This window comes from Dasypus novemcinctus, chromosome 16 (assembly GCF_030445035.2).
Source record: "Dasypus novemcinctus isolate mDasNov1 chromosome 16, mDasNov1.1.hap2, whole genome shotgun sequence".
In the NCBI taxonomy this organism is placed as follows: Eukaryota; Metazoa; Chordata; class Mammalia; order Cingulata; family Dasypodidae; genus Dasypus; species Dasypus novemcinctus.
In genome coordinates this window covers 37657585-37684451 of record NC_080688.1, presented here as the reverse complement: position 1 = coordinate 37684451, position 26867 = coordinate 37657585, and the positions used below count along the sequence as shown (strand labels likewise).

At 47.8% G+C, this 26867-nt stretch overlaps 1 protein-coding gene and 1 long non-coding RNA gene across 7 annotated transcripts; one reads left to right on the top strand and one right to left on the bottom strand.

Moving 5' to 3' along the window:
• On the bottom strand, positions 1–21652 carry GATA6 (GATA binding protein 6). 3 transcript variants are annotated; one of them, XM_058277534.1, is made up of 7 exons: positions 21563–21652; positions 19065–20227; positions 14582–14748; positions 10713–10838; positions 9769–9856; positions 9573–9676; positions 1–7613 (listed from the first exon to the last, which is right to left on the bottom strand). In XM_058277534.1, the coding sequence occupies exons 2-7, from the start codon at positions 20188–20190 to the stop codon at positions 7413–7415; spliced, it is 1812 nt and encodes a 603-aa protein (XP_058133517.1). In that variant the 5' UTR covers positions 20191–20227; positions 21563–21652; the 3' UTR covers positions 1–7412. The 3 variants fall into 3 exon arrangements, with proteins under 3 accessions (XP_058133517.1, XP_058133518.1, XP_058133519.1); XM_058277535.2 differs by lacking the exon at positions 21563–21652 and adding an exon at positions 20932–21236; XM_058277536.2 differs by lacking the exon at positions 21563–21652 and adding an exon at positions 20721–20891.
• Positions 21653–21752: 100 nt separating this feature from the next.
• Positions 21753–26486, top strand: LOC111765731 (uncharacterized). 4 transcript variants are annotated; one of them, XR_009180944.1, is made up of 5 exons: positions 21753–21837; positions 23189–23301; positions 23537–24147; positions 24774–25856; positions 25986–26486. It is a non-coding gene; the product is annotated as an uncharacterized lncRNA (long non-coding RNA). The 4 variants fall into 4 exon arrangements; XR_009180945.2 differs by lacking the exon at positions 21753–21837 and adding an exon at positions 22314–22707; XR_009180943.1 differs by lacking the exon at positions 21753–21837 and having other exon boundaries at positions 22714–23301; positions 23537–23751.
• The last annotated feature ends 381 nt before the right edge of the window (positions 26487–26867 follow it).

Sequence of the window (26867 nt, the reverse complement as noted above, 5' to 3'; positions counted from 1 at the left end):
TTCTATTTGGTAACATACTTTATTTTCCCTTCTGGAATACTGGTTGCTCTGGAGAGGGAAACAAAACCCTCCTTCTGACGTTTCAACATACTAATGCTGTTTTATGGCAATCAGTTAAAACACAAACCTCTATAAAGTACATTAAACAAAATATTCATATCCCCTTTGTATTATACATCCACTTTATGATTATCCAATGGCAATTACTTCAGTACTTCTCAGACTCCAAAAATTTCAAATCCAAAAAACTTCGCAGATTCTATTTTCAAAATCGTCATCAAGGGCATCCTTAAGTCTCCTCTGTGCTCCCCAAATGTTTTTAAGCTAACAGCACCCTGTGCTTCAAGTATCCATCCTGCGCCTGCAAAATTGACTGATACTCATTCAATTTCCGCCAAGCTCTTCACCCGCCGGCGCCTGGCCAGGCTCAGGAAGGCCGCGCCCCTGTCTCCTGCAACCATCGTGGCCGCACGCGCCACGCAGGCCGCCGTCCTCCACCCTGCGGGCGAGAACACCGCGGCAGAGCGCAGGCGGCAGGAAAGCTAGTTTATTTTTTGGTAATTTAAAATGTTTTTGTATTTTGGTTATTATTTTTATTATTGTAATTTCCTTACTGAAAGCTCATTGTCTGCCCCCTTGACCCCTCCCTCCCCCCGCCTTGACCGTTCTGGGCCTGAGTGGACCAGGTCACAGTCACTCCCAGGACTCCTGTTCTTTTCACAGAAGGAACAACAATTCTATAGACAGTCTTTTCCAGGCAGAGGAATAGTTTTTGTATCTGTACACACTCAAACAAGAAACCTGCCATTTGATGAACAAAGACATCACTCAAGAGTTTATAAATACTGAGATTATCAGTAAAAAATCAGTGTACAATTATAATTGGGAATAGGGGTTATCCACAACTTGAAGTCAATTAGCAAGCTTTTTAAAACACTTAACTTTAATAAGTCTAAATGGATTACTCTATTCTAGTCTTCTAATTAGGTGGTAAAGGACCCTGAGGCAAGATTTAAACAAAATTGACTTTTTCTGGGAGACTGGATGAGCATCTTAATCTCTCCATCTCCAGTTGAGACAGCCTACCATACCCAACAGCATTTACAATGCATTTAAACCACAGAAAACATTACAAATGGACTTAGTATCATAAAGAATGAAAAACTAGCACTATCAGAGAAATTTTTAAAATATGATTACTTGGCTAAAATAGCTCTAAATCTCTAAATTTTCCCATTGGGAAAAAAGCAAGGATTTATTTCTAATGTTTTGGGATGAAAAAAATACCATGCAGACTCAGTATCACTACTGACTTCCAAGATGCTATTTAAGTAGTGCTACTCTTCTTGGCTTCAAAGCGGTCTGCAGGCATCTCACACTAACACTACACAGCATCTTGAAGAACCAGATGGTAGGAATTAATTTTTCTCTTTAATAGGAGGAAGAAATCAGAGGCTTTGTAAAGCCTTTGGCAGCTCGGTATAATCACACAGACTGAGATGCAGCCTAGCCTGGCTGCCTGAATCTCTTCCCTTCCAGCTGCTAATCCATGAACTCCCAGAATGAACTTCAGACTATAATCAGGCTTCCCTATGAATCAAGCAACTAAATCAATGATAGTTAAATTGAAAGTATTCGTGCTTAATCAACTGGTGATCCTGGTGAAACAGCACCACATAAACTACCACCAAAACAGATCATCAAGCAGTCATCATAAACCTCATCAACTACTGACTTTTTGTTTACTCACAGACTCCAACAGGACCACTCAATACCTGGCTGTTTATTCGCACAAACCTTTCTTAAGATCTAAGATCAATAAAAGAATCTGTCACTGTGCTCGGTGCTAACAATTCTGAGTACTGGACCTTTATAAAGCCTAATATAATAGATGGTTGAATTATGAATCATCACATTGTCACTACCCATTTCTTGAGATGCTTTTTGCAAATTACTATTAAAACTCCAAAAACAATTAGCAGGTAAGTCTAAACATGAAAAGAGCTAGCAGTTTGTGTTTAATTCATATCCATTAGATCTTCATATTGCTAGTAATTCTTTTGGCAGACACCCATGAAACACACAATAAATTACTTTTGTTCCAGTAAAGGAATTCATTTTCTTCAAAGATTCATTTAGCAATAACATTTCAGAGCATTCCACGCCAGATTTCTTAAATCTGGTCACTTTCCCGTAACATTTCATGCTCTGTGACAATTCTATATATTCTTATACATGCAGAAAGAGAAGAAAAAAAACACCTTGCAGCCTGCAATGGGAAGTTTGTTCTGAGATGAAGCCTTCTAACCTGTGAAAAGCAAATGACTTCTGTCTACACTCATTCTTCAGCAAGTATTCTGACTTTCTGATTGCGATAATGAGTCACTTATTAAATAAACAACAGTTCTGAGATAAACTGGGTGGATCTATAGATATATATTACAAATTGCTTAAAGAGCAGAATGGCTTGACTGCTTGCTAATATACAAAGTCCCTGGGTATTAATTAATTGAATAATAGTAACAGTCCACGCCATTCTCCCCCCGTGACACACTTTCTCCACGAAAGGAAAATTTTTTAAAAGAAGGGGAAAAAATCTAGAAAGAGCCTTGAGATCAAAATGAAAGTATGTAAACCCCACATGCTTCAACGCTCCCTGCCAGGGTGACATGTGACTTGCAGGGCCAAGGCCACCATGGTCAGACAGGAACGTGAGTTATTAGAAGGGGCTGTGGAAAAAGAAAGGGAGCCTGGTACACGGCGAGCATGAAGATAAAATGCCAACAAAATATTTATGTTCATGGCTTATGGCATGTGGCAAGTAGGGTATTAATAAAGGTGATGACTGGTCAACTCCCTGGGACAAGTAACGGCCCCAGGCAGGGAGGCAGGAGACATCGGTTCCAGTCCCGGCGCTTCAACACTGGTCAGTTTTGTGACCTTATGCAGTCACTCCAGATCCTGGTTTATAAATGAAGCAATAATAATACCTAACCACAACTCTCAGAAATCCTTATGGGAGATTAATGATTTTTTAACATCGTTTTTTTTTTACTTAGGAAAGAGTTTTTTGAACTCAAAACTGAAAGCAAGTGGGCACTTGCCTACAAAGAAACACTTTTTAAACTGATTGTATAGTTAATTAAAGGCAATTTGCACATTATAAAAAGCAAACACTTCTGAAATGTTTAAATTCCAATAGACTTGGCGCTCACTGTGTGTGGATTTAAATCACATCATTAAAGGATTTTGGAACTGCAATCTTGTATTTAATATTTTAAGGGAACCTTGTTATAATCACATTACGTACATCAAAATAGTAATTTTTACTACCTAGCATTTTTTCTAGGTAATATTACCGCAACTAACATTGTTAGTACTAATTTTATTTCTAAGTATAAGAAACTTGCATAAAATGACCTATTTATTTGGTCTTGAGCAAATCACTTCTCCAGTATGGTTTTCACACCTGTTTGATGCTAAATTACTATACAAAATTAGTCCCCTTTCTGTAAGACTTATTTCTTCTCTCTAAGGATTTCAAAGAGATGAACTAAAATCACATATTCCTCTGGTCTGCTGTACTGATAACACTGACTCTGCATCAACCAGACCTGGATCCAAACCCAAGCCCTTCCTCTCAATTTGATACATAAGCTTGGGCTTGCTACCTTTTAAGATTCATTTCCACAAATTAAAAAAAAAAAAGGAAACATTTAGAGAGTATCCTAATTTAGCCTCATTTAGAGAGTATCCTAATTAAGATGAAAAGAGAAAATGTACACAAAGCCCTGGCACATAAAAGGTACCTGACAGGAGTTTCATGCTTTCTTATGTCTACTATCTTAAAAATGAAAAAATCTGAGAAAGGGAGAAAACTTCCCAAAAGCAAGAGTACAGAGACAAAATGCAAGTTTAATGTTTGGCTTTCATGTTCTTTGTGGAATATTCAATTTAAGAGTTAAGCATTCAATTGCAACAAATATACTACACTAAAGCGAGGTGTTACTACTAGGGAGATATATGGGAACTCTGTATTTTATGAACGATTTTTCTGTAAACCTACAACTTCTCCAATTAAAAAAAAAAATGTTGAACAGCAATTTCCTATCCCAGGCCAGCAGCTTCTTGAATGAGAGCTCCTCTTTATAACCAAGATTCTCTGAATAAAAGTAACTACTATTGTATACAAGGATAACGTAAGTACTTCATGAATGTACCTTCCAGCTACTTAACAGAAATGATTATTTTGCAATTAACCACATGGCCGTGGTAAAACCAAAGTGATTCAATTATTTGGAGAAAACGACAGTGGAGGATAAGTTTGCTAATAAAGAATTCCCCCATCAACTGAGCAATGCATGGTAAGCTACAAGATATAAACTTTTTCCTCCAATTTTCACCACGGGAGGCAATGACTAAAACATAAAATCTATTCACAATCTATTAAAGAGAGTTTTAAATTTAAAAACCACCACTCACTGAATCACTGCCTGCCAGTAGTAAACATTTAAGGATGGGCATAAACTCCATTAACTCTTTCAAACCACTTTTGGCACCAAGACTTAGCACCACACAGCTCGAGATATTTCTTCTGATGACGTTGTTGAATAGAGTTATTATCAGGCAGTGACCGCAGGTAGGGGAAATAGGTCTAGCTAAGCACACAGCATCCCAGAACAAACAGAACAGAACTGATGATGCCTATTTGATAGCAAGAAACTGAGATAAGACCCCATTGAAGGCACAGAACCAGCCAGAGATGAATCCAAGTTAGAACCTGGGTTTTTGTCTCTCCCTCTAAGAATGCCTGCCTCTCTCTGTGGGAGATGTACATCATAACAATGAACCACAGAGGTGAGGAAACCGGCCACTCATCCATCGAGTCTGTTTCCATTAGGACAGCTAACCAGGCACCACGTCCTTCCCCACCCCCCCCAACCATCTTACTCTGGCAAGCCCTGGGGAGAGAGAAAGTAAGGTAGTTGGGACTCCAGTGTACAGACAGAAAGCACATTTGTCAAAGTGAGGGCTAAAGTCTGTCATTTAAAAACGCATGTGGTTTAGGCCCTATGGCTGACTTGGTAATGATCTGAAATATTTTTATTACACAGGACCGTCTACCTACTTTTCCATTCCATCCCCATCTCCTGCCTTTGGCTTCTTACACCTGTACTCCAGCCTCACTTAACTCTAATAAAACCATTTCCCTACCATCCCAGGTACTCATGCTCTTCCTTCTTTCCTGGATGCATCCATTCCTACTTTTCCCCTGTAAAAATCCCACCCCCTCATCTAAACAAGTTTCCATCTACTCCATGAGGCCCTTTCCAACACTGCAGTGAGAATTCAACGCTCCCTCTGACACCTGCGGAACTTTGTATATCACTGAAAGCACCTCCAAATCTCACCAGTAGTCTAGGTCCTCACCGCACCCGCGCCATCACCACCATTCTTACAAAGAATGTGAGGTTGGAGGCGGATTTGATTTATTCCACTATAGTGTGTTCCCATAGAGCAGATGTTGAAGAAGTGTGGTTTCTCAAATGGAAGTGATTAGTACAGCTAGTTGGAGAGATTTCCTCTCCATTAATTTCAATATTATATGTTTGATGATGACTTCAACATTATATTTGCAGTTTTAATATAAACTTAGTAAGTTTAAATTTTTAAAAAAAGTTAAGTATAGAAACTATTTTGGGGTCAGCAAAATATGTTCCATCTCCTTATTCTCAGATGGTAAATCTTATTGCTAATTTCATCCCAAAATTATTCCCACCTGTCCCAAAGGAAATTAAAAGAAATGCTTTTTTACTTGTAAAATTTGGGGGTTGAGTAATAAAGTTTATAAAGTACCCTCCAGCTTTATGAATTTTTAGCTATAAACCCTAGGTGAGATAAGACCATTTATGGAATACTTATTAAATCTTATTTGGGAATTGCTGAAATAGAACATGTTGCTATGTTTTCCTCCTAAATACCAGTTAACAAAAAAAAAACACAACAAACCTATAAAATATACTTCAGTGAATAAATGGAATTCAATGAAAAGATTTTAATATTCTTAACAATCCACAGAAAGCAATGCCAAAGAAAGTCTGACGTCTGTTTAGGTAAAATATACATACATTTTCCAGTAAATTTACACGTATAAGAAAATTTTAGCTGGAACGAATGAGTATTTTCAGGAAATTTTTCTTTAAGTTAAAAGTCCCAGAAATAAACCACCTATCAAAAGTTACATTAATCACATTTCTTATTAAACACAAAGAATTCCAAAGGGCCAGGACAGGCAACATTTCCATGCCAGGCTGCGGGGCAGCCCCCGACAAAGAGTGGGGAGACTCATCGACCTAATGACTCCAACAAAAGGAATTTCTCCTCTTTCCCAGACACAAATCTAACTAAAAATACAAATCGAGTCAAAGAAATTCCGATGGTGCCGTTGCAGAGCAAAGTAAAACCGTCTTCGAGGCCCGTGGACACTCACTCTGGAAGAAAAGGAGCCTGCGCACAGCTTCGTTCCCGCTGGGGAGGGCAGCCGGGAGCCCCGACCCTGCCCAGAACACCCGGGAAGGGGTGGCCAGGGGACCCGCTGCCACCACGCCAGTGCGCCCAGGGTCACGGCAGGTGTGCATCAGGACTTACCGCGGGGAATGCCAGGGGCGATGCCCTAAAACTGCCATCTGGGTTTGGGGGGGTGGATTATAGATTATAATGAACAGGTCTGCTAGGAGCCTCCTGGCTGTAGCTCCCCTAAGGTCAGGCATACCAGCCCCGACACTGCATTTGCATCTGTAAAGAGAAGAATGTGACGCCCTCGCGGCTCAGGCTGAGTGCCTAACTAGGATTGCCCTTTTGTAGCCCAGTAGGGCTACAGTCCTGCATTGCTCGTTCCTATGGGGTCTCAGGTGGTGCTAGGGCTCAGTGAGATGGATCAGTTCTCTTGGAGGCTTAAAGCCCGAGCCTGTTAATCTAAGGTGCTGTTTAATAACTTGCCTTCTAAACACCAAATGCAAAAACGCAACCTTGCTCGGAAGACCTGACATTTCCTTCACCCCAGCACTGCACGAAATCCTAAGGGTAGCCACCAAGCCAGCTGCCCTCTAATATCATACACCATAACCAAAATGGGAAAATGATACACCTCTGTCAACACAGCAGCCTTTTAAAAAGCGCTCCTGCGGCTGCCAACAGAGTCCCTCTCCCGGGGCCTCTCCAAGCTGCTGGTGCCGCATCTGCCGCAGCACAGAGCACCAGAAGGGACCAGAGCGCACACGGCGCGGGGGGGGGGGGGGGGCTGTGAAAACTGCTCACGGCTCACTGCCGCCTGCTACAGCTCTTCTTGGGGGTGGCGTGACGGTTTCCAAAGGCAAAAGTCCCAAGGAGACCTGGTTCCCCACAACACCATGTCAGGTAGAGGCTTCTGGGCACAACTGAGATACCCCGAAACCTGGGTGCCAGCTGGAAGGGTCCTGGCAGTCAGCAGCAGGGGTGAGGCAGGCAGGGGCCCCCTCAGCCCTGGGCAGTGCTTGCTGGAAGTCCCTTCTGCAGCCTGCTGTCTGGAGCCGTGGCCAAGTCCAGAACTCACACCAGACACCACCTCTGCAGCGCTGAAGGAAAAGACCAGTGTGAAACTACTCTTACCCCTCCCACCCCCCAATCTTGAAAACCCTTGTTGCTTTGCCTCGCGGCTCTAGCCCAGAGCTGACCTTTCCTCTGGAGGGCACCTGAGAAAGCTGCCCCACCTGCTCGGTCCTGTGAGGTCCCTCAGGGCAGGCGCCCCTGGGCACCTTTCTAACCACATGAACAAAGTCAAGACTCCCCCAACACACACACACACCCGGGATCACAGCCCCGGGAGAGATCCCAGGATGCCAAACAAGCCAGAGTCCCTCTTCTGGCAGGCCACACCTTTTCACCACCTGCTAGGGCACAGGATAGAGCCAATCTTGAAATTTTACATCACAAAATCACAAGGGCAAAAAAGTGGCTCCACCTAAGTCCCCCAAATCCATTGTTAGGCAAATCTCTTCTTTTGGTGCCATTTATCATTCAAATTAGGCTTTTGCTGCACTTCAGCTGGACTGTATCAGCATCAAAAGTGATGTATAGTTGGCTGCGATGCCACTTCAGCTAAGAGACAGGGGCCAAAAACCTGCCTGCTTCCTCCATGCTTTTGAAACCATAGCACTGTTTTGCCTCATTTAGCTAGATAACTGCTTCTGAGGACTTGGGATATAATAAGGAATATTTTAAGATAATCTGTCATTTCTCCTCAAGTAATGCGTTCTATTTATCACTTTGAGATCCTTTTTAAAAGTTTCATCTAATCATCCAGCAAAACATATATCACGAACCAGACTCTACAACAAACAAAACAGCTGAAAGGCTTTTTCCCTTGTGAAACTCCTAATAAACTTCTTTCATTAAAGAAAAGGTTCAAAAGATTTGGGGTTGGAGGACAAAGAAACATATCAAATACAGTTAAGCTACTGTTTTAAAACTTTGTTTCCTGTTTAATTTTTGCCTATTTAAGCCAGTGAAAACACACCATTAAGAAACCAGTTCACAGCTCCAGGGCAGCCATTTAAATTTCGCCTGGAGGGCTTGATCAGAAACTAAACCTCCAAGCCCCACCCCCAGAGACTGACTCAGAAAATCTAGGGTGGGGTCCAGGAATCTGTAGTGTTTTTTTTAGGTACCCCCAAATAATTCCAGAGGAAGACTACAAGGAGAAAACTATTACTAACTCAATAGGGATTTAAATGCTGGTATTTAGCCCTAAACAAGTCTCCGCACTAAGTCTAATAAGCACACTCAAAAGCATAGTTGCCCAGGTCCCTGCCCTGAGTCCAACTGAGGTCTAGGGTGAAGCCCGGTGATTTTTAAATCCCATTCCAGGTAGATCTGCTAAACATTAAGGTGGAAAATGTGAGTTTCTCCATCACAGCTTTACAGAAACTTCCTCTATCATCTTCCCGGGGGAACTAGGTATCCCATCTCCACGGTACAAATCACTCACAGGTTTGTGGCTGAAAATAAACCAAGTACAATTAGGAAGGTAAGGCTCCCGTCCCAGCCTAAGAATAGCTGGGAGAAAGATTCAGTGAGCACAGCAGCACCCAGCACCATTATAGTGAGTTATGCTCTGGGAAGCTGACAGAAAGAGAAAAGAAAGCTGGAGTTGATACACAAAAGCAAATGTCATGGCCACTAGAATATACATAAAACCACGGACCTGGTAATTTTTCTCATCTATGTTAGAAATATGTATACAACAATTCAGATAAACAATTTAAAGCTCTTCAAACCAAAACTTCTTGGTTTTACTTGGGTTAATTTAAAGATAAAAATGATATCAATCTTAATTAAGAGGTTTGTAAAAGTACTTAAGTTTGTCGTTTTGTTTACATTCAAATGTAATTTCCTCTAGAAACTATTCTTAGGTATCAGCTAACTAAACTGAACTGTTGATTTAGATTACTGTACTACCAGGTAAGATAAAACTTGAGATAAATATATAGGAGAGCAACCCACCAGTTTAGAAGCTATACTATTTTAACACTTACCCCTGAGGCTGTTGGTTGTGTTGTAGGGGAAGTATTTTTGCTGCAATCGTCTGAGTTCGAGGAAGTGGAAGTTGGAGTCATAGGAACTGAATTATTGCTATTACCTGCAACAGCCAAATTAATCGTATAAATATACAGACTATACTATTAAGGTTGGTAACTACGTTACAATCAAATAGCATTTTATTATATTTACCAGAGCAAGTCTTTGACTTATTTATGTTCTTTGGTTTTCGTTTCCTGGTTTGAATTCCCTCTTTTTTCATAGCAAGCGGCCGAGGCACCTAAAATAAATTTCACATAGGCCAAAAGTTTAATGTCATATTGAAGAAAAACCTGACTCTAGCTAAAGACCCAACATTTGTACAAAAAGCACTCATTTTAAAAGAACTTGGCATAAATTTCAACCCATTTTTTTTTACACACAATAGATTTCAAGTGCACAAAGCCCACACTTGACCCCATCAACTTCAGAGATGCCTTCAGAGAAACTGGGATGATCTGCCAAGCAGAACTTATTCCTTCAACTTAATGTTTATTGGTTTAAATAACTTCAATTACAGGATAAACCACTGAATAAATATTTTTTTCAAAAAGATCATTTATTCTCCTCCAACACATACAAGGTTACTTTTTAAAAAAAGATGAATGTGCTTATATTTTATGTAGTACTTTAAAATGAAATATAAAACCCTTCTAACTACCCCTGTCAAAAGTATTACTCCTCTGTGCAAATGTATGTGACTGCATTCAAAATTTTTAAAAAGTTTAAAATATAAACTAGTTATTGCACATTTCTAGTTGGCTTCTCACTTTTCCCCCTTTTTGAGTATGCACAATAAAAAAAAAAGAGGCAGTTGCTCCTATATTATCAATTCTAAAATGTATACTTTGCCACATTTTAACATTTCTAAAATTAGGATGTGTCTTAGAATGGATGTGTGGGATAGTCTGGCACCATTTTTGTATCTTACTGGTAGATAAAATAATAAATGAACAGCATCTTTGATACAATGTAATACATACATAAATCCAAATTTATCATTTTCACATCCTTCTGTTTGCTGAGAATTTTCTAAAAAAACCAAGGACAAACAAGATGCTAAATGTGTATACATATGAGCAGATTAAATGGCGCACCCCATGGAGTTTCATGTAGAGTCCACAAGCATTGCACACCGGTTCACCCTCAGCATTCCTGCGCCACAAGGTGGTGGTTGTGGTGTGACAATTGGCACAGGATAAGCCAAGCCGCCGTGATGAAGGCTAAAAAAACAGCACAAGAAAATGCAAAAATAAATTATTTTTTGTGTATCTGCTACATACTCAATGTATCACATCCTATTATCAACAAATATGTACCTGGTTTATTAAAATTAAAAAATAATGAGGTTTGACGTTCTGTGCCAAGAAACTTGAGAGTTACATGGTACCGCACACATCTGATCTGCTCCAGTGTATCTCAGGAAATTATAGAAGAAATAGCTAAGAAGCAATCACATCATGTCGGCCAACAACTCCATGCTGAGCTTTCCCAGCATCTTAACAGGGAAAATTTTACTGATAGCTTGTTTCTTCTCCAAGAGCTTAGGAGTTTCCCAGTTACAGATTTTAATTTTAATGGAAATTAGAGGGTTTATTTTCTAAAAGTTGCCCAAGTAGCATTATATTCCAAAACACATCAGAAGTAACACTACAACTGGACATCAGCCTTAGAGCTCATGTGAAGTGGACTGCACTTGGCCACATATGTTGCCACTGGTCTGATATGAGTCATGAAATCCAACTGCACACCACCTGCCCTTCTTCACACCTGAAAACTTGAGATAATCTGGATAATCTGGTCTATTTCTCAGGTATGTGTGGAGAAATAAAACCAGAAACGTTAGAAGAGCCTATATATATTAACAGAAACAAATCTTGGAGAATGTATTAAAAACTTTGTAAAAAAAAAAGTGTATTTTAATAATTCCATCATGACTGACTGCCTGAATTCTTATAAGCAAATTTTATGTCATTGTTTTAATACTGGCATTGTCTCATATGCAGTGATACAATATATGTTATCTACCCCATCAGTATTAAACTCAATTTTTGTTCATACAAAAGGTTAATTGGTATTACCAGGAATGGCCAGTTGTAGGTACACTGTTATTCTCATTTCCAGGTTCCCTTTATGCCCCTAACTTAGGGGAATCTATTTCCTCTAAAGTACTACATGTAAATTAAAATTACATAGCGTGAGAATTTAAGCTAGTATAATTTCCTCCCAGAATAGGAAATATAAGATTTGTCTTTAAAGTACCTAAATGGGAAATTGTAAAAATTGTGCCCTAACTTCAGTTTAAAAAGTCATGGGAAAAATTCAGGAATGAACGCAATTCCAAAGATACAAAAATTGGAAAGTTAGCAAAGCCTATTAATTTAAGAAATGGTACATGTACAAAATTATTAAATTGAGCATATATAAATATTCAGATTAGAAGATAGAGATTTCCAAATCTTTTGTCTGCAGCCTTAAAAAATAAAACTGAATTTGGCATTTACTAGTCACATCCTATTGTATTATTTTAGTATTATTCTTTCCAGACAAATTACAAAAACAGACACTGGTAAACCTTTTTAGCACTGCAACATTTCTAAGAAGTAAATGCTAAGAATCAATTTTACTTTCAGCTGAACTGAATGTTTTTGGTTAACAGAACTAGTTGGACAGTTGCTTTGCTAAAATGATAAAAACAAAACTTCATACATCAGAGCTTCTTTTGCCTTTCATTTTTCCTCTCTCTCTGATTAAAAGAAAATAATTCTTTCTCTTCATAAATATGTGAAATCAGTAAACTAGGGTTAGGAAGGATCATTTTATAAACAGGGCATTTATGACAGTTTCCATTGGAATTTGGAGCCAATGTGAAGCAAACTCGTTATCAGAATTTGCCATTGTAACAAAGAACTTTGTGACTGTCAACTGCAGATCATAAGTAAAGCTAGAGCTCATAAACATGTGAAATGAAGGTGAATGGGTTATAAAAGTTCCTTGTAACAAGTGATCTTGGTTGTATTCATCACTGACAAGGAATTCAAGTTACACCATAAATCTCTTATTTTGCAATGTATTACAAGTTCAGATTCACAGTGATTGGTTCTATCCTGCTGGCTAAACAAACTTGGGTTCAATAATCTTTCTGAGAACTAAGCTAAACTCATCAAAACCATAAATAAGAAGCCCACAAGGAGAACTAATTGATAGTGACACACCCTTCAATTGGTATCATTTATCACCCATTTACAAAGCATATTGGCTGACCTTGCTGACTGCCAAGACACCTGCCGCAGAGAAGAAAAACTAATTGATTCAGTTTGTTCAAAACTGTTTCAGTTATTTTTACCGGTAAGTTCACAAAAAACAAATGGCACCATCTAAATATGGATGTTACTAGATCAAATTTACACTGCATCTAGAACCTAAACGGCTACAATTCTACCAGTTTTTCACCTAATCTTGAGAAAATGTTACCTTTCAGAGATCAGTTAATACTCAGCTCACTGTGCCTTTCTACATAATAATAATAATAATAAATTTCATTGTTCATACATTGGCTACTACTTGAAAACAAGGAACTTCTTTGTAATATTTTCCAGGGACTCCGTTTTCTTTTTTAAAATGATACAAGCACAAAAAATGATGTGCATGAAGAGCCTCCACAGAGAAGCTAAGGGTGCCCTTTAAAGAAAATTCGAGGTTGTGGGAGGTTATAGTAAGTTTAACCACACATACCACACTCATTAAATTAACCTCAGCCACTTTATTTTAAATGCATTAAAAACAAAACAACCATAAAACTAATTGCTTCTCTTTAAGGTGTCAGACTTACATTGTGATGCAATTTCACTCTAATCTATTTAACACAAACAACATGTGTAGCATTTGTTTCTGCTAATTAGAGTATAATGATTAAATAAATTACTTGGATACTTAAGTGGTCTGGCATCTGAGGGTAAAATATTTTACTTTAAAAGGTATGACTATGAGTACTTGGCCAAACAAGCACTGCCCTTACATTGTGGTTTGCGAAAGCTTTTAATTATTTTTTCTAATCCCTCCAAAAGAAAATACCTTCCTTCTGCTAATAAACACATATAACGACAATAAAATTAGTCCATAAAAAAAAAAATCAGAATGTCCACACTTTAAAATACGGTAAAACATGTTCAAATTAGGGAAAACCTTCAGCTTGAAAAGAACAGACATTTTTTTCCTCAGATTTTATGTAGTTCTTTGAACTGTTAGATTTTAAAATAAGAAAGGTCAGAGTAAATAAATTTTCACCAGACTCAAGGGTGTAATCCAAGAGCTGTTTGGAAATTGGGGGCTAAAACCTGTCTCAGCCCTGTCTCACTCCTAGGAGGACTAAAGGGTAGCCTAAGAGGAGACGGTGGCGGAGGAGGGTTGGGGGTCTGTCAAGTTCTTCTTGGGGCGGGGGTGTCATACATGACCATGGTTCACACACACAATGGTTACACACATCCACACACACAATCTTTCCCAAGAACAAAAACCAAACCGTACACAGTGAAAGTCTCCTTCCCGCCTAACCTCACTGGGGCTCGGTTACTAGTTTCTTGCGTATCCTTCCAGGATTATTCGCAACATCTAGATATATGTAAACTTATATTTTTTTCTTTACTTTTAAGAAAATGGTAGTAGTACCCTACACCCTTCTTCCTTTCCTTTCAGGGCGTCGTTCCGTGTCTTTAACGACAGAAAAAGGCTGCCTCGCTTCCCCAAAGTCTGGTTTGGGGACAACCTGCGCTCTGCCGGCGGCGCGAGGGCGCTGGAAATTGCAGGGGACGCCCCCGGTGGTTCCCTCCCGCCCAGGTGGAGACCGCGGGCGAGGCCCCCACGGCCGCGCCGCACCTGCCCGCAGCGCCCCGCACCTGCCCGCAGCGCCCGGCACGCGGTCGCGGGAGGCAGAGTGCGGGGAGCGAGCGCGGGCGCCCGCACTCACCACGCGCTTCTGCGGCTTGATGAGGGGCCGGCTGAGGCCGTTCATCTTGCTGTAGAGGCCGCAGGCGTTGCACAGGTAGTGGCCGGTGCCGTCCCGCCGCCACAGCGGCGTCTGGATGGAGCCGCAGTTCACGCACTCGCGGCTCTCGGGCAGGTCCTCCAGCAGGTCTGCGGGACAGCGGGGAGGAGAGGCCGGGCTCAGCAGCGGCACGGGCGCGAGCGGCCGCGACCCCCGGGAGCCCGGCAGCGGGGCGCGCAAACGCACCGCTCGGGCCTCCCCACCCGCGCGCGCGCTTCCGGGTGACAGAACCCGGGGCGGGGGTTGGATTTGGACCCTAATTGTCTGCTGACCGTTTGTCCCATCTTCTGCCATCCTGGGCGCGTCCAGCAGAGACCCCAGGACAGTCTGGGACAGTGCTGGAAGCAGCGCCCGAAATCCTGCCTTCTCCTCTAAAGGTCTGAGTTTGAGATGAGTTGCGAGGCGGTCGCGTGGGCTCGCCTGACCCCTTGTCTCTTCCCCCGTTCCCAAGCTTTCAAAAACTAAAATCCATCATAATTATTCCATGCCACTTGCCAAGCCCGAACAAGCCACGCAATATTAACACTGATAACCGACCCCCGCTCCAAGGCGCTACTACCCGGGAATACAGATACTCACATACTTTTTAAGGTATTTTTTGTAAGTATTTCTGTATCCTTACGCGCTACTTCCCCAATTGAAAAAAAAACAAAAAAGTGAAATTAGAACTACTGTTCTTGGGCACCTATATGAATTAATTAGAAAATTGCACAGGTCTTCTCAGGGGAAAAAAAACACCAACCTCATTATGTAAAGAGATAAATGTTAGTTTTATTTTCACAGGACGCTAAATATTCTGATTTCGCAGTAGGTCTAACTGCTTCTATCTGCAAAATTCCTACAAACGGCTGATACTTTATTGATTGGGAAAATTCCTAAGACCTTCCCAGAGCTAAATAAAACTGTTTTCTATTTCCCTACACTAAAGTTTCAATAATGCAATCTTTTAAAGTGTGCTTATTTTAGGTCATTTTATTATTTGGTTACTTCTGTGGATTCACAACTCATCTAAATCTGCTGCTAATAAAGAATCTGAAGAGTAAATGGTTGTAACATTATTTCTCCTCAAGAAGCTTAAATAGGATCAAATAAATAACTAAAATGAGATAGATACTTAATTAAATGCAGGCAGTTTTTAAAAAATAATGGCTCCTTCTACTATTTAGAGTTCTTTTTTATTGGAGGGCTTAAATGTTCCAACTTGGCCTTGCTTAAGGAGCATTTCTGATCATTTTTCTAAGTAAATAAACATACTTTAGAGAAGTCTTATTTGAAGGTTGTGTGCTAATGAGCTGCTCTATCCCCACCCATTCCCCTGCAGTTTAGATTTTGCTGCCTCCCATCCATTCCGTATTCTAAAGATATTTAAAAGTGACTAACACAAATACTCTTGCATTCCATTAGTACTAGTTACCCTACAAAACAAGTCTCCTTATAAGTTTGAAAGAAACTAGCATCCTACACAACACAAATTCAAAGTTGTCACGGGGATACTGCAACTTACAACACATCACAAAGATTTATTCTTCTCCACCCTAAAAGCCACTATTGACTACAGTAATCAGTAAAATGCTCAGGACTTCAAGGACACTGAAAGTTAAACAAGGTATTTGTCATTGTTGTTGACTTTAAAATGTTACCTATCAGAGCCCCCTTCTCTTTGATAGAGCATGGGGCATTCCCTAGAACACTCAGCCCTCTGCCTGCCTCCCTCCCCTTTGCTGGAAAACAAAAAAAGACTGGTGAGATCAGTGTAAACTCCCCAGGTACAACTTTAGTTGTGGAAACCCCAGAGACAAAATTTAAAGTCCACTTTGACTAAATAAAAATCTATTTAAGTTTGCTTACTTTTAACTAAAAACTATTGTTCCCATACCATCCCTACCTCTACCCTGTGGTCCCAGAGCTACAATCCTATAACTGACTTAAAATGGGGGAAATTTTTTTAAGTAAAAATCTTATTGTGCTGGAGGAGGGCTTGTTCACCAATTTTCCCTTATTCAACACCATTTCTCTCCTAACATGGTTTCTTTGGGTGCCCCCAGGGAGTGACAGACTTAGGAGAGAATGGAAAAGCCAGCCAAGTTTTCTCACAGACCCAGGGAAGAGGGGACAAACAGGATCTTAGAGAGTGTTGCACCCATGGACTGAAGGGACCCCAGGACTCCTACCGCCACCAGGGTCAGAGAGAAGTACATGTGGCAGGTCACCCAGAGGTCCCCACACTTTGCAGGCAGAGAAAGCCCAGCACTCAGGTTTTAGCCCTGGTTAAACAGTCTGCCTCCAAACATGGTTATTAAAAAAAAAAAATCAAAGTGGAGAAGCTGGGGGGTGGGGGTGGGGGGTTGGGAGCCCGAGGTCGCTGGCATTTGCGACACATCCATTTCAGGACAATTCGTCCCCCAAAAAACTGGCTTCATCCCTGTAGGTCCGCGTACTTTCCTGCTTTCTTAACTTTTATGCAAAAGCTGGGTATTCCCCAGCCCCTTTCCAGCTTTTTGTCTTTTTTTTTTTTAAGTACTCTTGGTCTACAGAAAATTTTTCTAACTTTGCAGAATACTGCTCACAAGATGAGAATACTGCTCACAAGATGAGAAAATTAGTGAGAGAACAAGCCGTTTAAAATGAAAAGAAACATAACTTGCTGCAACTGCACCATATTACCTCTAAAAGAATTTTTAGCTACTTTAAACATCTGCAGACTTTAAGAATGTCTTTGGAATTATCTCTATTTCTCAGTCACATGAAATGCTGGAAGGCCAGGCAAAAAGAATACTGCGATCAAGCTAAGGTGTATCATGAACAGGCAGGGCTGCAGGATCTTGCTCCAACTGCAGCTGCCCCAGACCCAACTCACAAAACACCTTTCAGATTTCTTCAGATTTCTCTGCAGGATCCGTGCCTGACAAAAGAAGCCTCACACCCCAACCAGTACCCCCTTCCCGTTCTTTGAAGATTTCTCTTCTTCCTTGTTGCTGTTTCTGGGAGCCAGACGTGGGTCCCTATGCAGAAGGAAGGGTGATGGCCCTCTGCTCTCAAGTCACAACCCTACTGGGCAAATCTCAACACGGTCTCCCACCCCCACCTCACATGCAGATGGTAAAGACCGTCCTCCAGGGCCAGCTCAGCAGGGGAACGAGGAAAAGGGAATTATGAGGCCAAAGTCTTACAGCCCCGTAAGAGAAGAGAGGTCCTGGGCTTGTTACCAAGAAGCACGCTGGCCCCCTCCCAACATTACTAACTGCGGGCTGTTCCAATCAGTTCCTTTACTCTAAGTCACTAGTGCTTCCAGGATGCCTTTGGGACATAAAGGTCAGCAAAGCCCCACATTATCCTAACTAATCCCCTTAAAGGACTTGCTGTCCCTAAAGTGAGCTCTGAGGCTCCCACGTCAAGTCCAGACCTAGGTGCAATGGCACCAGGTAGCACTATTTGGGCAGAGATGGCTCTCTTCCTGGTCACCACTCCAGGGCCTTCCCACAGCTCCCCTCAAACAAACCAACCAACAAAAGTTTTCATCTTTTCTTAGGCATCTGCAAGGTTACCAAAGCAAGTGAAAAATAGAGAGACCTGTGAAAGTACCAAGGACTCTGCATGCTGTAGGCTAGACAACACAGCTCGCACTCTCCCACTGGGGCAGAACAAAACTCTTTTCAGAATGAGGTATTTCCATGTATTTTGAAAATTGTGTTTTCCCAGTTTACCCCTCAGATTGCCCCCTGGACACCAATGAGAGTAGAACTGGAAGCTGAAACCAACTGGTGAGCTAAACTATGGCGGAAGGTGTCCCCAGCTTCCAAACCCGTGCCCCAGTCTGGCCTCTACCTTAGGGGTACCCTGGCCCAGCCTGTCCCAAGCCTAAAGGCTTGTCCACCCGCTTTCCCTTGGGACAGTCACAAGGCTGGACAGTCTAGGTGTCCTCTCTTCTTTCCCTCCCTACCCCAGTTAGAGGGGAGAAATGCTGCCTGGGTTCCTAGATGCTTTTCTGCTTGTGGGGCTTTTTGAATCACGCCACCAACTCCTCACCGTTGGAGAGTTCAAATGGGCGCCACTGCCGTGCATGTGTGCTTTGAAGAAGAGGTAGTCTAATGCTCTCCCCCCCAAACTACCTCTCCTGGGGCCTAACTCTTCCATTCACACCCACACTAGGTTTTGCGACAGGCCCTGTCGGTGGCGTTCACCGTTCGTCAAGCCCTTCGAGTTTCTCCGGCATAGTCACATTTTGTCTCTTTCCTGTTAGGGAAATCAGACTGTCCCCACAAAACAGAAGCACCACATGAGCCCCCGTCGCCCGGCCACAGGCCTGCAAAACCTTCTCGCCGCCGGACCGACCTCCGGGCACCCAGAAAGTAAAAGTCCGGTGCAGACGCGCTTGAGCCGCGGGCTCGCCACCCGCCCCCCTTACCTGCGCCGGGGCCGCGTGGCACCGGGAGCGGGGCGCCCGCGCGGCTCTGCAGGCTGTGCAGCACCGGGGTCTCGAAGGGTCCAGCGGTCCAGGCGGGCGTCAGCGGCGCACCCACGTAGGGCGCGTAGGGGCTCGGGTGGTGGTGGTGGTGGTGGTGGTACGTCCCGTTCAGCTGCCGCGCCGCCGACAGCGAGCTGTACTGGTGCTCGCGGCCGCCCATGGCCGCCAGGCTGCCGCCGCCGCCGCTCACGCCGCCCGCGCCCCCGCCGCCGGCCGCCGCGTAGGCCCCGGGCTCCCGCGCCGCGCCGTTGGGCATGGGCGGGCTGGTCGAGTACGGGAAGCGCGCCGAGACGTGCGCCGCGGCCGAGCCGGCGCCGCCGGGTCCCGCGGCCCCGCCGCCCGCCGCGCCGCCTCCGCTGCCGTACGGGGGGCTGTCGGCCGCGGCCTGGGGCCAGCCGGGGTGCGCGCCCGCGCCGGCCGCGTGGTTGGCGGGCCCGCTGGCCGCGCCCTGCAGGTACGGCAGGCCGGGCAGCATGGAGCCCACGCGGGTGGTGGGCACGTAGACGGGCGAGCTGGCCGCCGCGGCCGCCGCCGCCGCCGCCGCCGCCGAGTGCACGAAGCCGCCGGGCGCGCCGTCGTAAGCGGCCGGCCCCTGGCTGGAGAGGGCGGCGAGGGTCTGGTACATCTCCTCGGGCTGCTCGGGAGCGAACGGGCTCAGCTTGGCGCCGCGGCTGGACCACAGCAGTTTGCTGGCGGTGGCGGCCTGGTCGAGGTCAGTGAAGAGCAGGAGGTCCTCCCAACTCGACAAGGCGCTCCCGGGGCCGGCGACCCCGGGCGCCGAAGGTCCGTGCGGAGGCCCGAAGGGGTGCGAGGCGTACGGGCTGAGCAGCAGCGAGCGCGCCGGGGGCCCCGCCGCCGCCTCCGTGTCGAGCTGCGGCGTCCTGCAGTTGCTGGCGCCGCCGGGACCGCGCTCCCCGCCCCGGGAGCAGCAGGACGACGACGAGGAGGAGATAGGGGAAGGCGGCGTGGACGGCTCCCGCGCTGGAAAGGCGCCGGGGTCGCCGGCGTCCGCAGCCGCGGCCCCGAAGCGCTTCGGCAGGCACCAGCTGCCGTCAGTCAAGGCCATCCACGATCCGGCGCCTCTCCCGGCTGACTTCTAGCTCCTGAGACGGGGTGTGGAGGGGAGGGGGTGTGGGGAGGGGAGGGGGTGGGAGAGAATGGATGGGAGAGTTAAAAGTTGTTGCCAAAAGCGCTGGCTGTAAAACCCCTCACCTCGACTCCGTTTTCTAGCTAAGGAGACTCCCTGGGCTAGAGGGTTGGGGGAGGCAGGGCGGAATGGACCCCGCGCAGCCGCCACTGGATACTCTAAGGATCGGGGTATCTAACCTCCCTCACCAGCACTCGCACCGCTGGGTCCCCGCGCCTTCCCCTTCCGCAGCCTCCGCAGCATCCTTCCTCCGCGCGCGCTCCTGATCCCGAGGCTCGCCGAGGCTTTCCTTTCGCCCCCAAGTGATCGAGGCTCAGTGCGACTGCCCCCCGCCGCGGACACACAAAAGTAGCTGTGCGTGGCAGCGCGGCCTCAGCCCACCTCCCCACGGGTCCCCCAGGCCCAATAAGGGCTTCTCTTGTAAAAATCATTAACGCAGTGAAGACAACCTGTCCCCGAAAACGAAACCGCCGCGTTCTCCCGATTGGCTTTTCCCGAGCTTCTCGGACTGCACTGGCGAGACAACGAGACCCAGAGAGCAGGGCAATGCAGTCCCGGGAAGGTGGGACGCCGGGGCGGAGGCGCGCAGTCCCGGCCGGGCCGCCGCAGAGGTAGCGCTGGGAAGTTCACGCCCAGCCCGCGTCCCCCGGCGCCGCACACCTTAGATCCCGCGCCAGCCCGCAGCCCGGCCGGGCCCACCGCCCGGCCCGCCCGGTGGCCATCGCCAGCCGCGGAAAGACCAGAGTGTTCCGGAATCAGACGTCGCGGGGTGGAGCGCAGCGCAAAGGAGGGGGGAAGTGCAAGGGGGGACGCGAGACCGCCCCGGAGCCGAGGGCACTCCGAAGGGGAAAGCAGGAAGAGTGACAGGGAGCCTCGGAGGGGGTGGAGGGAGGAAGGCGAAGGCTGCCTCCTCGGAGCTGCTTTCCCAAATCTCTTCGGCTCGCTGGAGATAACCACGCTAAAATTAATGCCACCCACAGACCCGGGCTAGATAGCCAGAAATAAGTGTCCCTGCCCGCCCGACTACCGGCTCCCGCCCCTTTGCGCCGAGATAACTCGGAGATAAGGGAGCGCGCAGATAAGCGCTTCGGGGAGAGCGAAAGACAGCATAAGTCGGTGCGCGGTGTCCCGGGAACGTGAGCGCCGCTACAGACGGCGGGGGGTGGGGGGTAGGGGGGGAACCCGCGGAGCCCAGGGCGGCGGGGCGAGCGCCACCGAGGCCGAGGGCCCCGCGCAGGGTGGCGGTGGAGGGGAGGGACGCGCGGAGAGCGAGGGCGAGAAGGAGCCGAACCTCAGGCGGGCGCCGCGCATGGAGAACAGCCTGCGGCGGAGGGTGCTCCCGGGCGCCGGGAGAGGCCGAGGGCGCCGGCGGGCGAGAGCGAGTCCGGGGTCTGCGCGGTGCGGCCGGTGAATAAAAAGGAGAGAGGAGGCGCCTCTTGCTGCTCTGCCGGAAAACTGCAGCCTGCGCTCCTGATTGGACTCACCGAGCCCTAAACAAACAGCGCTCGCCGAAGGGTGCCAGGCTGTGGGTCGGAACTGCGCTCTGCGAGCAGCTGGGCGCTGGAGGTGAAGAGGAGGAGGAGGAGGGAGCGAGGGGAGGAGAGAAAAGGGGTGGGGAGCAGGCGGCGAGGGGGAGGGGAGCGCGCAGCCCGGGGCAGACAATGCGCGGCCGCGCAGCCTGCGGGCGTGGGCTGAGCCGCGGGAGGGTGGCGGGAGTGGGGGCTGGTTGGCTGGGGAGGGGGGGGCGGGACGGAGCGCAGGGACGCCGGAGGAGGGGCCGAGGCGACAGAGCGCCGGACCTGGCTGGAGATCCACACGGTGCAGCCTCGCAGCGGCGCCCCCAGTCCCCGCCCGCCCCCAGTAACACACTCACTTGGGGAAAGGGGGGGAGGGAAACCGCGGCACGGGAGGAGCTGGCTTGTGCTCTGCACCACGCCGCCACCGAGGCGGGAGAGGCGCAGTGAGCTCCCAGGTCACCGTGTCCCCAGTGTGCGGGGGCGGGGGGGGGGGAGTGCTTTGTCCAGATGGCCTCCCCCCCCCCCCCCACTCCTCCCTCCGCATTAAATGAGCTTTGGGCTCCGCAGTTATTTGTGACCGACCTTAAACTTTCCCTGACCCTTTTTCGGGACCTTGGGACTCGGGGGTCGTGTTGGCCGTCGGGGGTCGCGGCTCTGGGAAAAAAGGATCTCGGGTGCCCTGCTCCCTGGTTCTTAAAAACACACACACACACATAGTAAACTCTTGGGTTTCGGGAAGTTCACGTTCGCCACTCCCCCACCTAACCTTTGGGAACTTTTAATTCGGAGTCGTGGCGGACGTAAAGGTTAGTGGATGGGCGCTCAGATGGGCAAAATGATTGCACGCCAGTCTCGCTCAGGGACCCCACTCCGAATTTTGATGTTCCGTTTGCTCGGAGCTTTCCCTGGAGAACTTCAGGTAAGTCACAGATGTGTCATTGGAAAGGGGGACGTTGTTACCTTCTCTGGATCCAGCGCGAAATCGCAGCTCCCCTACCCCCACCCCACATACACACCCCTTCTTCGCTCCCTTCAAATAGTTATCACCGCGGTGTACAAACTGATATGGTCCTTAGCGGGCAAAGTGACTGGAAATGAACATCACGAGGTTATCAGCGCCGATCTGTCAGCGGTGACTCCAGCGGCCGCGGGCTCGTCCGCCGCAGGAGCCGTGATATATGTCTCGCTCCCTCTCGCTCACAAAAAGGATTTCTTCCGACAGGCGTGACCCCAGAAGGCTGCCGAGAGAGAATTTAACTAGGGCAGGAGTTGCTTTGTGGGAATTGATTTTTACACTTTTTCCCCACCCCACGTAAATCGAAGTAAATGATTTTCTAAAGGTCCCTGAAAGCATTTGGGATCCTTATTTGTTTTTGTGTTGGCTTTTTCTTTTTTTCCAGTTGGGGAAGAGAGAGGAGCCTAAAGGAGCCGGGCTAGGGAGGTGCTTTTTAAACTATGGTTTCCAGAGATTGTGAGTCCTCGACGCTCTGTGTTGTTTCCTCTCAGTGTAACTGTGAGTTGTGAACCTGTGGATCTTGGGGGCAGAAGGGGACAGAGGTTGGAAGTGGGGGGGAAGGGGGACGCCGAAACAAGGAAGTTGCCGATAATTCATCGTTTTTCATTCTTCGTTGTAAATTGCTGCTAAACAGGGCTGAATTTTAAATTGCTACCGAGAAGGTCCATAAACCGTTCTCGTTCAATTTAGTCACTTTTATTACATTCCTTCTTGCCTCCCCCGATCCCTGCAGCGGCTCCCAGTTGCAGCGTGGCAGTATTTTGGAAAGGCTGAAGGTAGAAAACTCTGGAATGGAGACTGGCGACTTGGAGCAGGAACTGGGGCTTTAAAATTTAACCTGAGTTCGATCGAATGCGACTACCCGAAGAGGTGGCCCGCGTCGGCTGGCGCGGGAGGTTTCGGATGCCTTCCTTTTGGGTTCCTTCGTGAGTTTCGGCTACATTTTAGGTGAAGTGGGGTTTTTAATTTTTTTTTTTCCGGAAGCTCATTTGTCAGCAGTTACAGAAATGAAATGTGGTAGACGCCAGCCTGGGTTTCCTTTGAGTCCGACTCTTTCGAAATAATGCTTCTCAGGCTTGCCTTTAAAAGCACGTTTAAAATAAAAATCAGTGAGGGCACTTCTAAGGAAGACGAGTCAGCGAGTGCTTTGGCTCAGGCAGCGGCCAGGATTGAGCCCCAAGGAGCGAGAGCCTGACCCTGTCTTGGGTGGGTTTTTCTCTTTGCAAGTACGCTGGTGTCCGTGTGCATTACCTTGCACAATAGTTATCCCCCAGGGACCTGCTTTCCCCCCCAGGGCGGCGGCAGGGACTGGGGTGCGCTGGCCCCGGTGCGGCTGAGGCAGAGGTGAGCTGCGGGACAGACGCTGCCCGACTCGCCCACCTTCGGGCGCTCGGGGCTCCAGAAGGGACTGGGCATTTTACCCCCCACACTCCCAGTCTTTTTAACACTGCCTAAAGCAAGGTGTCGCGGGGGTGGGAGATCATCGTTTGCTCCTTTGTTAGGGTCACAAATTTGATTTTCTTGAAACTGGCTTTTCCAACTAAATGAGGGAATAGGAAGTAAAATGGGCTTTCTTGTTCATTAATTTTAAAGTAAAACAAAACTGTTGGATGGAAAGAGTTGCCTGGGACAGAAAGCCCGGCTGCTTGCCTCCTTTAATTTGCTCTTTACCAAAGGCGTGCGCCTTGGCGCTGGGGCCAGCACCCGGGGAGCGGCACCTCTTGGTAATCACCCCACGGTTGCGCCCTCGGCTCGCCAGCTCTCTCGGCGCACCCCGGCTGGTCCTTAAAACTGCCAGAATAGGGGGTGCGGAAAGAAGGGACGCACCCCAAACTAGGGAGAAACCCAAAGCTGGCGAAAACCCCCGAAGTGCCCCAGGTGGACAGAAGTTCTTCTATTTTCTTACTGGGTTTTTTTGGTGGTGGTTATTGTTGTTTTTTCCTTCTTCTTTCTTTCTTTTACCCCCCTAGCTGTCTCCTCTTTGGGGATTTGCTCATCCTGAACGAAGTCGTTTCTTTCGGGAATAACTGGACCCAAGCATCAGCCCCTCCGGAGCCAGCCGTCCCTCCCCGAAACCCTCCTCATCCCGGGAGACGAACCTGGCTCCCGGCGCGGCCTATCCCCAGGGCTGATTTATTCGGGCCCCGCTACACCCACTATTTGCGATCCGAATTCAGCCAGAGCACGGCAACCAATTGGCCAGGGGGCGGGGGCTTTGCTGCCAAACGGGAAGGGGCGTCTGGGGGCCCCGCCGGGTGCTGCTTCCGGAGCAGCGAGGCCCCGCGGCAGCACGCACCTTTGCCTGGCGCGGTCGGGCTCATTATTGCCGCTGCACAAAGTTCCGAGCTGTTTCGGCGACGTTTCCGAAAGAAAAGGAAGTCAGCTTTCGACTGAGACATACTTTTAACTTTAGATGTTTTTCAACCCAGATTTATGGGGCCTTCTCACTCGCACCATATTTCTTACTGCCGGGGGCGACGCTTTCGCCGCAGGGCCCGGGGGGGTTTCGGCGCCCCGGGCAGCGTCCCGGCGCGGGAGCCTCTCCTCTGCGCGGGGAGACCCCCCGCTCCACCATCCGCCCCGCGCAGCCATCGCCCGGGGCTCTGGCTTGACTTGCAGGTTATTTTAAGTCTCTAAAACCCCAAAAGTACTCTTTAGAAATGTCAGGTGGTGGCGGCAGAAGCGCGAAAGCGACGCGGCCTAGAGATCATCCCCTGTCCTCGCCCGATCCCCCGGCCCCCTTTCCTCTGCCCGTCGCTTCCGGGAAGGGCCCCGCAGACTCCAGCCCCGGGCGCGCAGAGCCGGGCCGAGAGCGCGCGGCCTCGGGCAGGCCCAGCCCCAGCCCCGCGGCCGCCCCGCCGGGCCCCCCGGCGTCCGCGCCCGGCCCCGCGGCCTCCTGGCCCGGCGCAGCCCGGGGCCTGACCCCCGCGGCCATCGGCGGCCGCCAGCGCGGCGCGGAGGTGGGCGCTCGGCGGCGGCGCGCGAAAGGTCACCGCGGTGGCATTCCTCTCCGCGTGCTGTTTACGTGACTTAATGTACTTCTTACGCCGCCGGTAAGTTAGGGCCGCGATAAGGGGGCGGCCGGGGGATGGTCGCTGTAAAAGCCCCTCGCTGGGCGCCTTCTAGCCCTCCCCTCATCCATTAACCTTTTTACTTTCTTCTTCTCTCTCTCTCTTTTAAAGCTTGTTATCTAGGCCACCCAATGACCGACGAAAGATTTTCCCTCCCTGCCTCTCCCGTAGCCTCTTTAAACCAAATAAATCTAGCTATTAAGGGCCAAGATGTCTGACAAAAGATCGAAAGGTGTCTTTCCTTGATCGCTTAAAGAAGCGAAGGAGAAGCTTGCGGCTTTCGAATCCCGATAAAGAAATTCCACGCCGGCGCCTGCCCCTCTCCCCGCGGCCTGGATGGGCCTGACACCCTGGGATCCCGACTCCAGCAGCTACAGATCTGCACGAGCCCGGCGGGGCCTGCGGCCACTGCCCTGGGAAGGCGGACGCGCCGGGGCCTGGGTGGCTGGCGGGTGGGAGCCCGGGAGGGTAGAACTCCGGGCCCCAGCTGGGGTTCCCAAGTGGTCGCCCCTTGTACTTGGCAGAAAAGCTAACGCCAGTTCAGTGGAGCCTAAATTACCATCTTTGTGATGGTTTTCTGATACTACATTAATAAAAGCAAAACCACCTCTCGCTGCCCGCCTCCACCGCCTGCGATTTCGCTGCGCTGCGGGGCAGTGTGCGGCCCCCGTCTCTGGGTCATCTGGAACAGACCTTCAGAATATGGTGGGTGGAATTCGGCAACCGGACGAGGCTGAGGCTCGTGGCCAGGACGTGGGCCACAGGCTAACAGCGTGCAGGGCCGGGGCAGAGGTCCAATCGTTCACTCATGCTCAGGGCGGTTTGGTTATGAAGTCTGGGGGTTATTATCATTATTAATTACCACTGGCATCACTACAAAAGGCCAGGGCTGCCAGCTGGGCCTCGGCCCTGCCCCTGGGATGATCCCTTCCCTTTCACCAATGGTGAAGAAGGAATATGGGTTTCCTGATGCAGAGCTTTCAAGTGATTTTG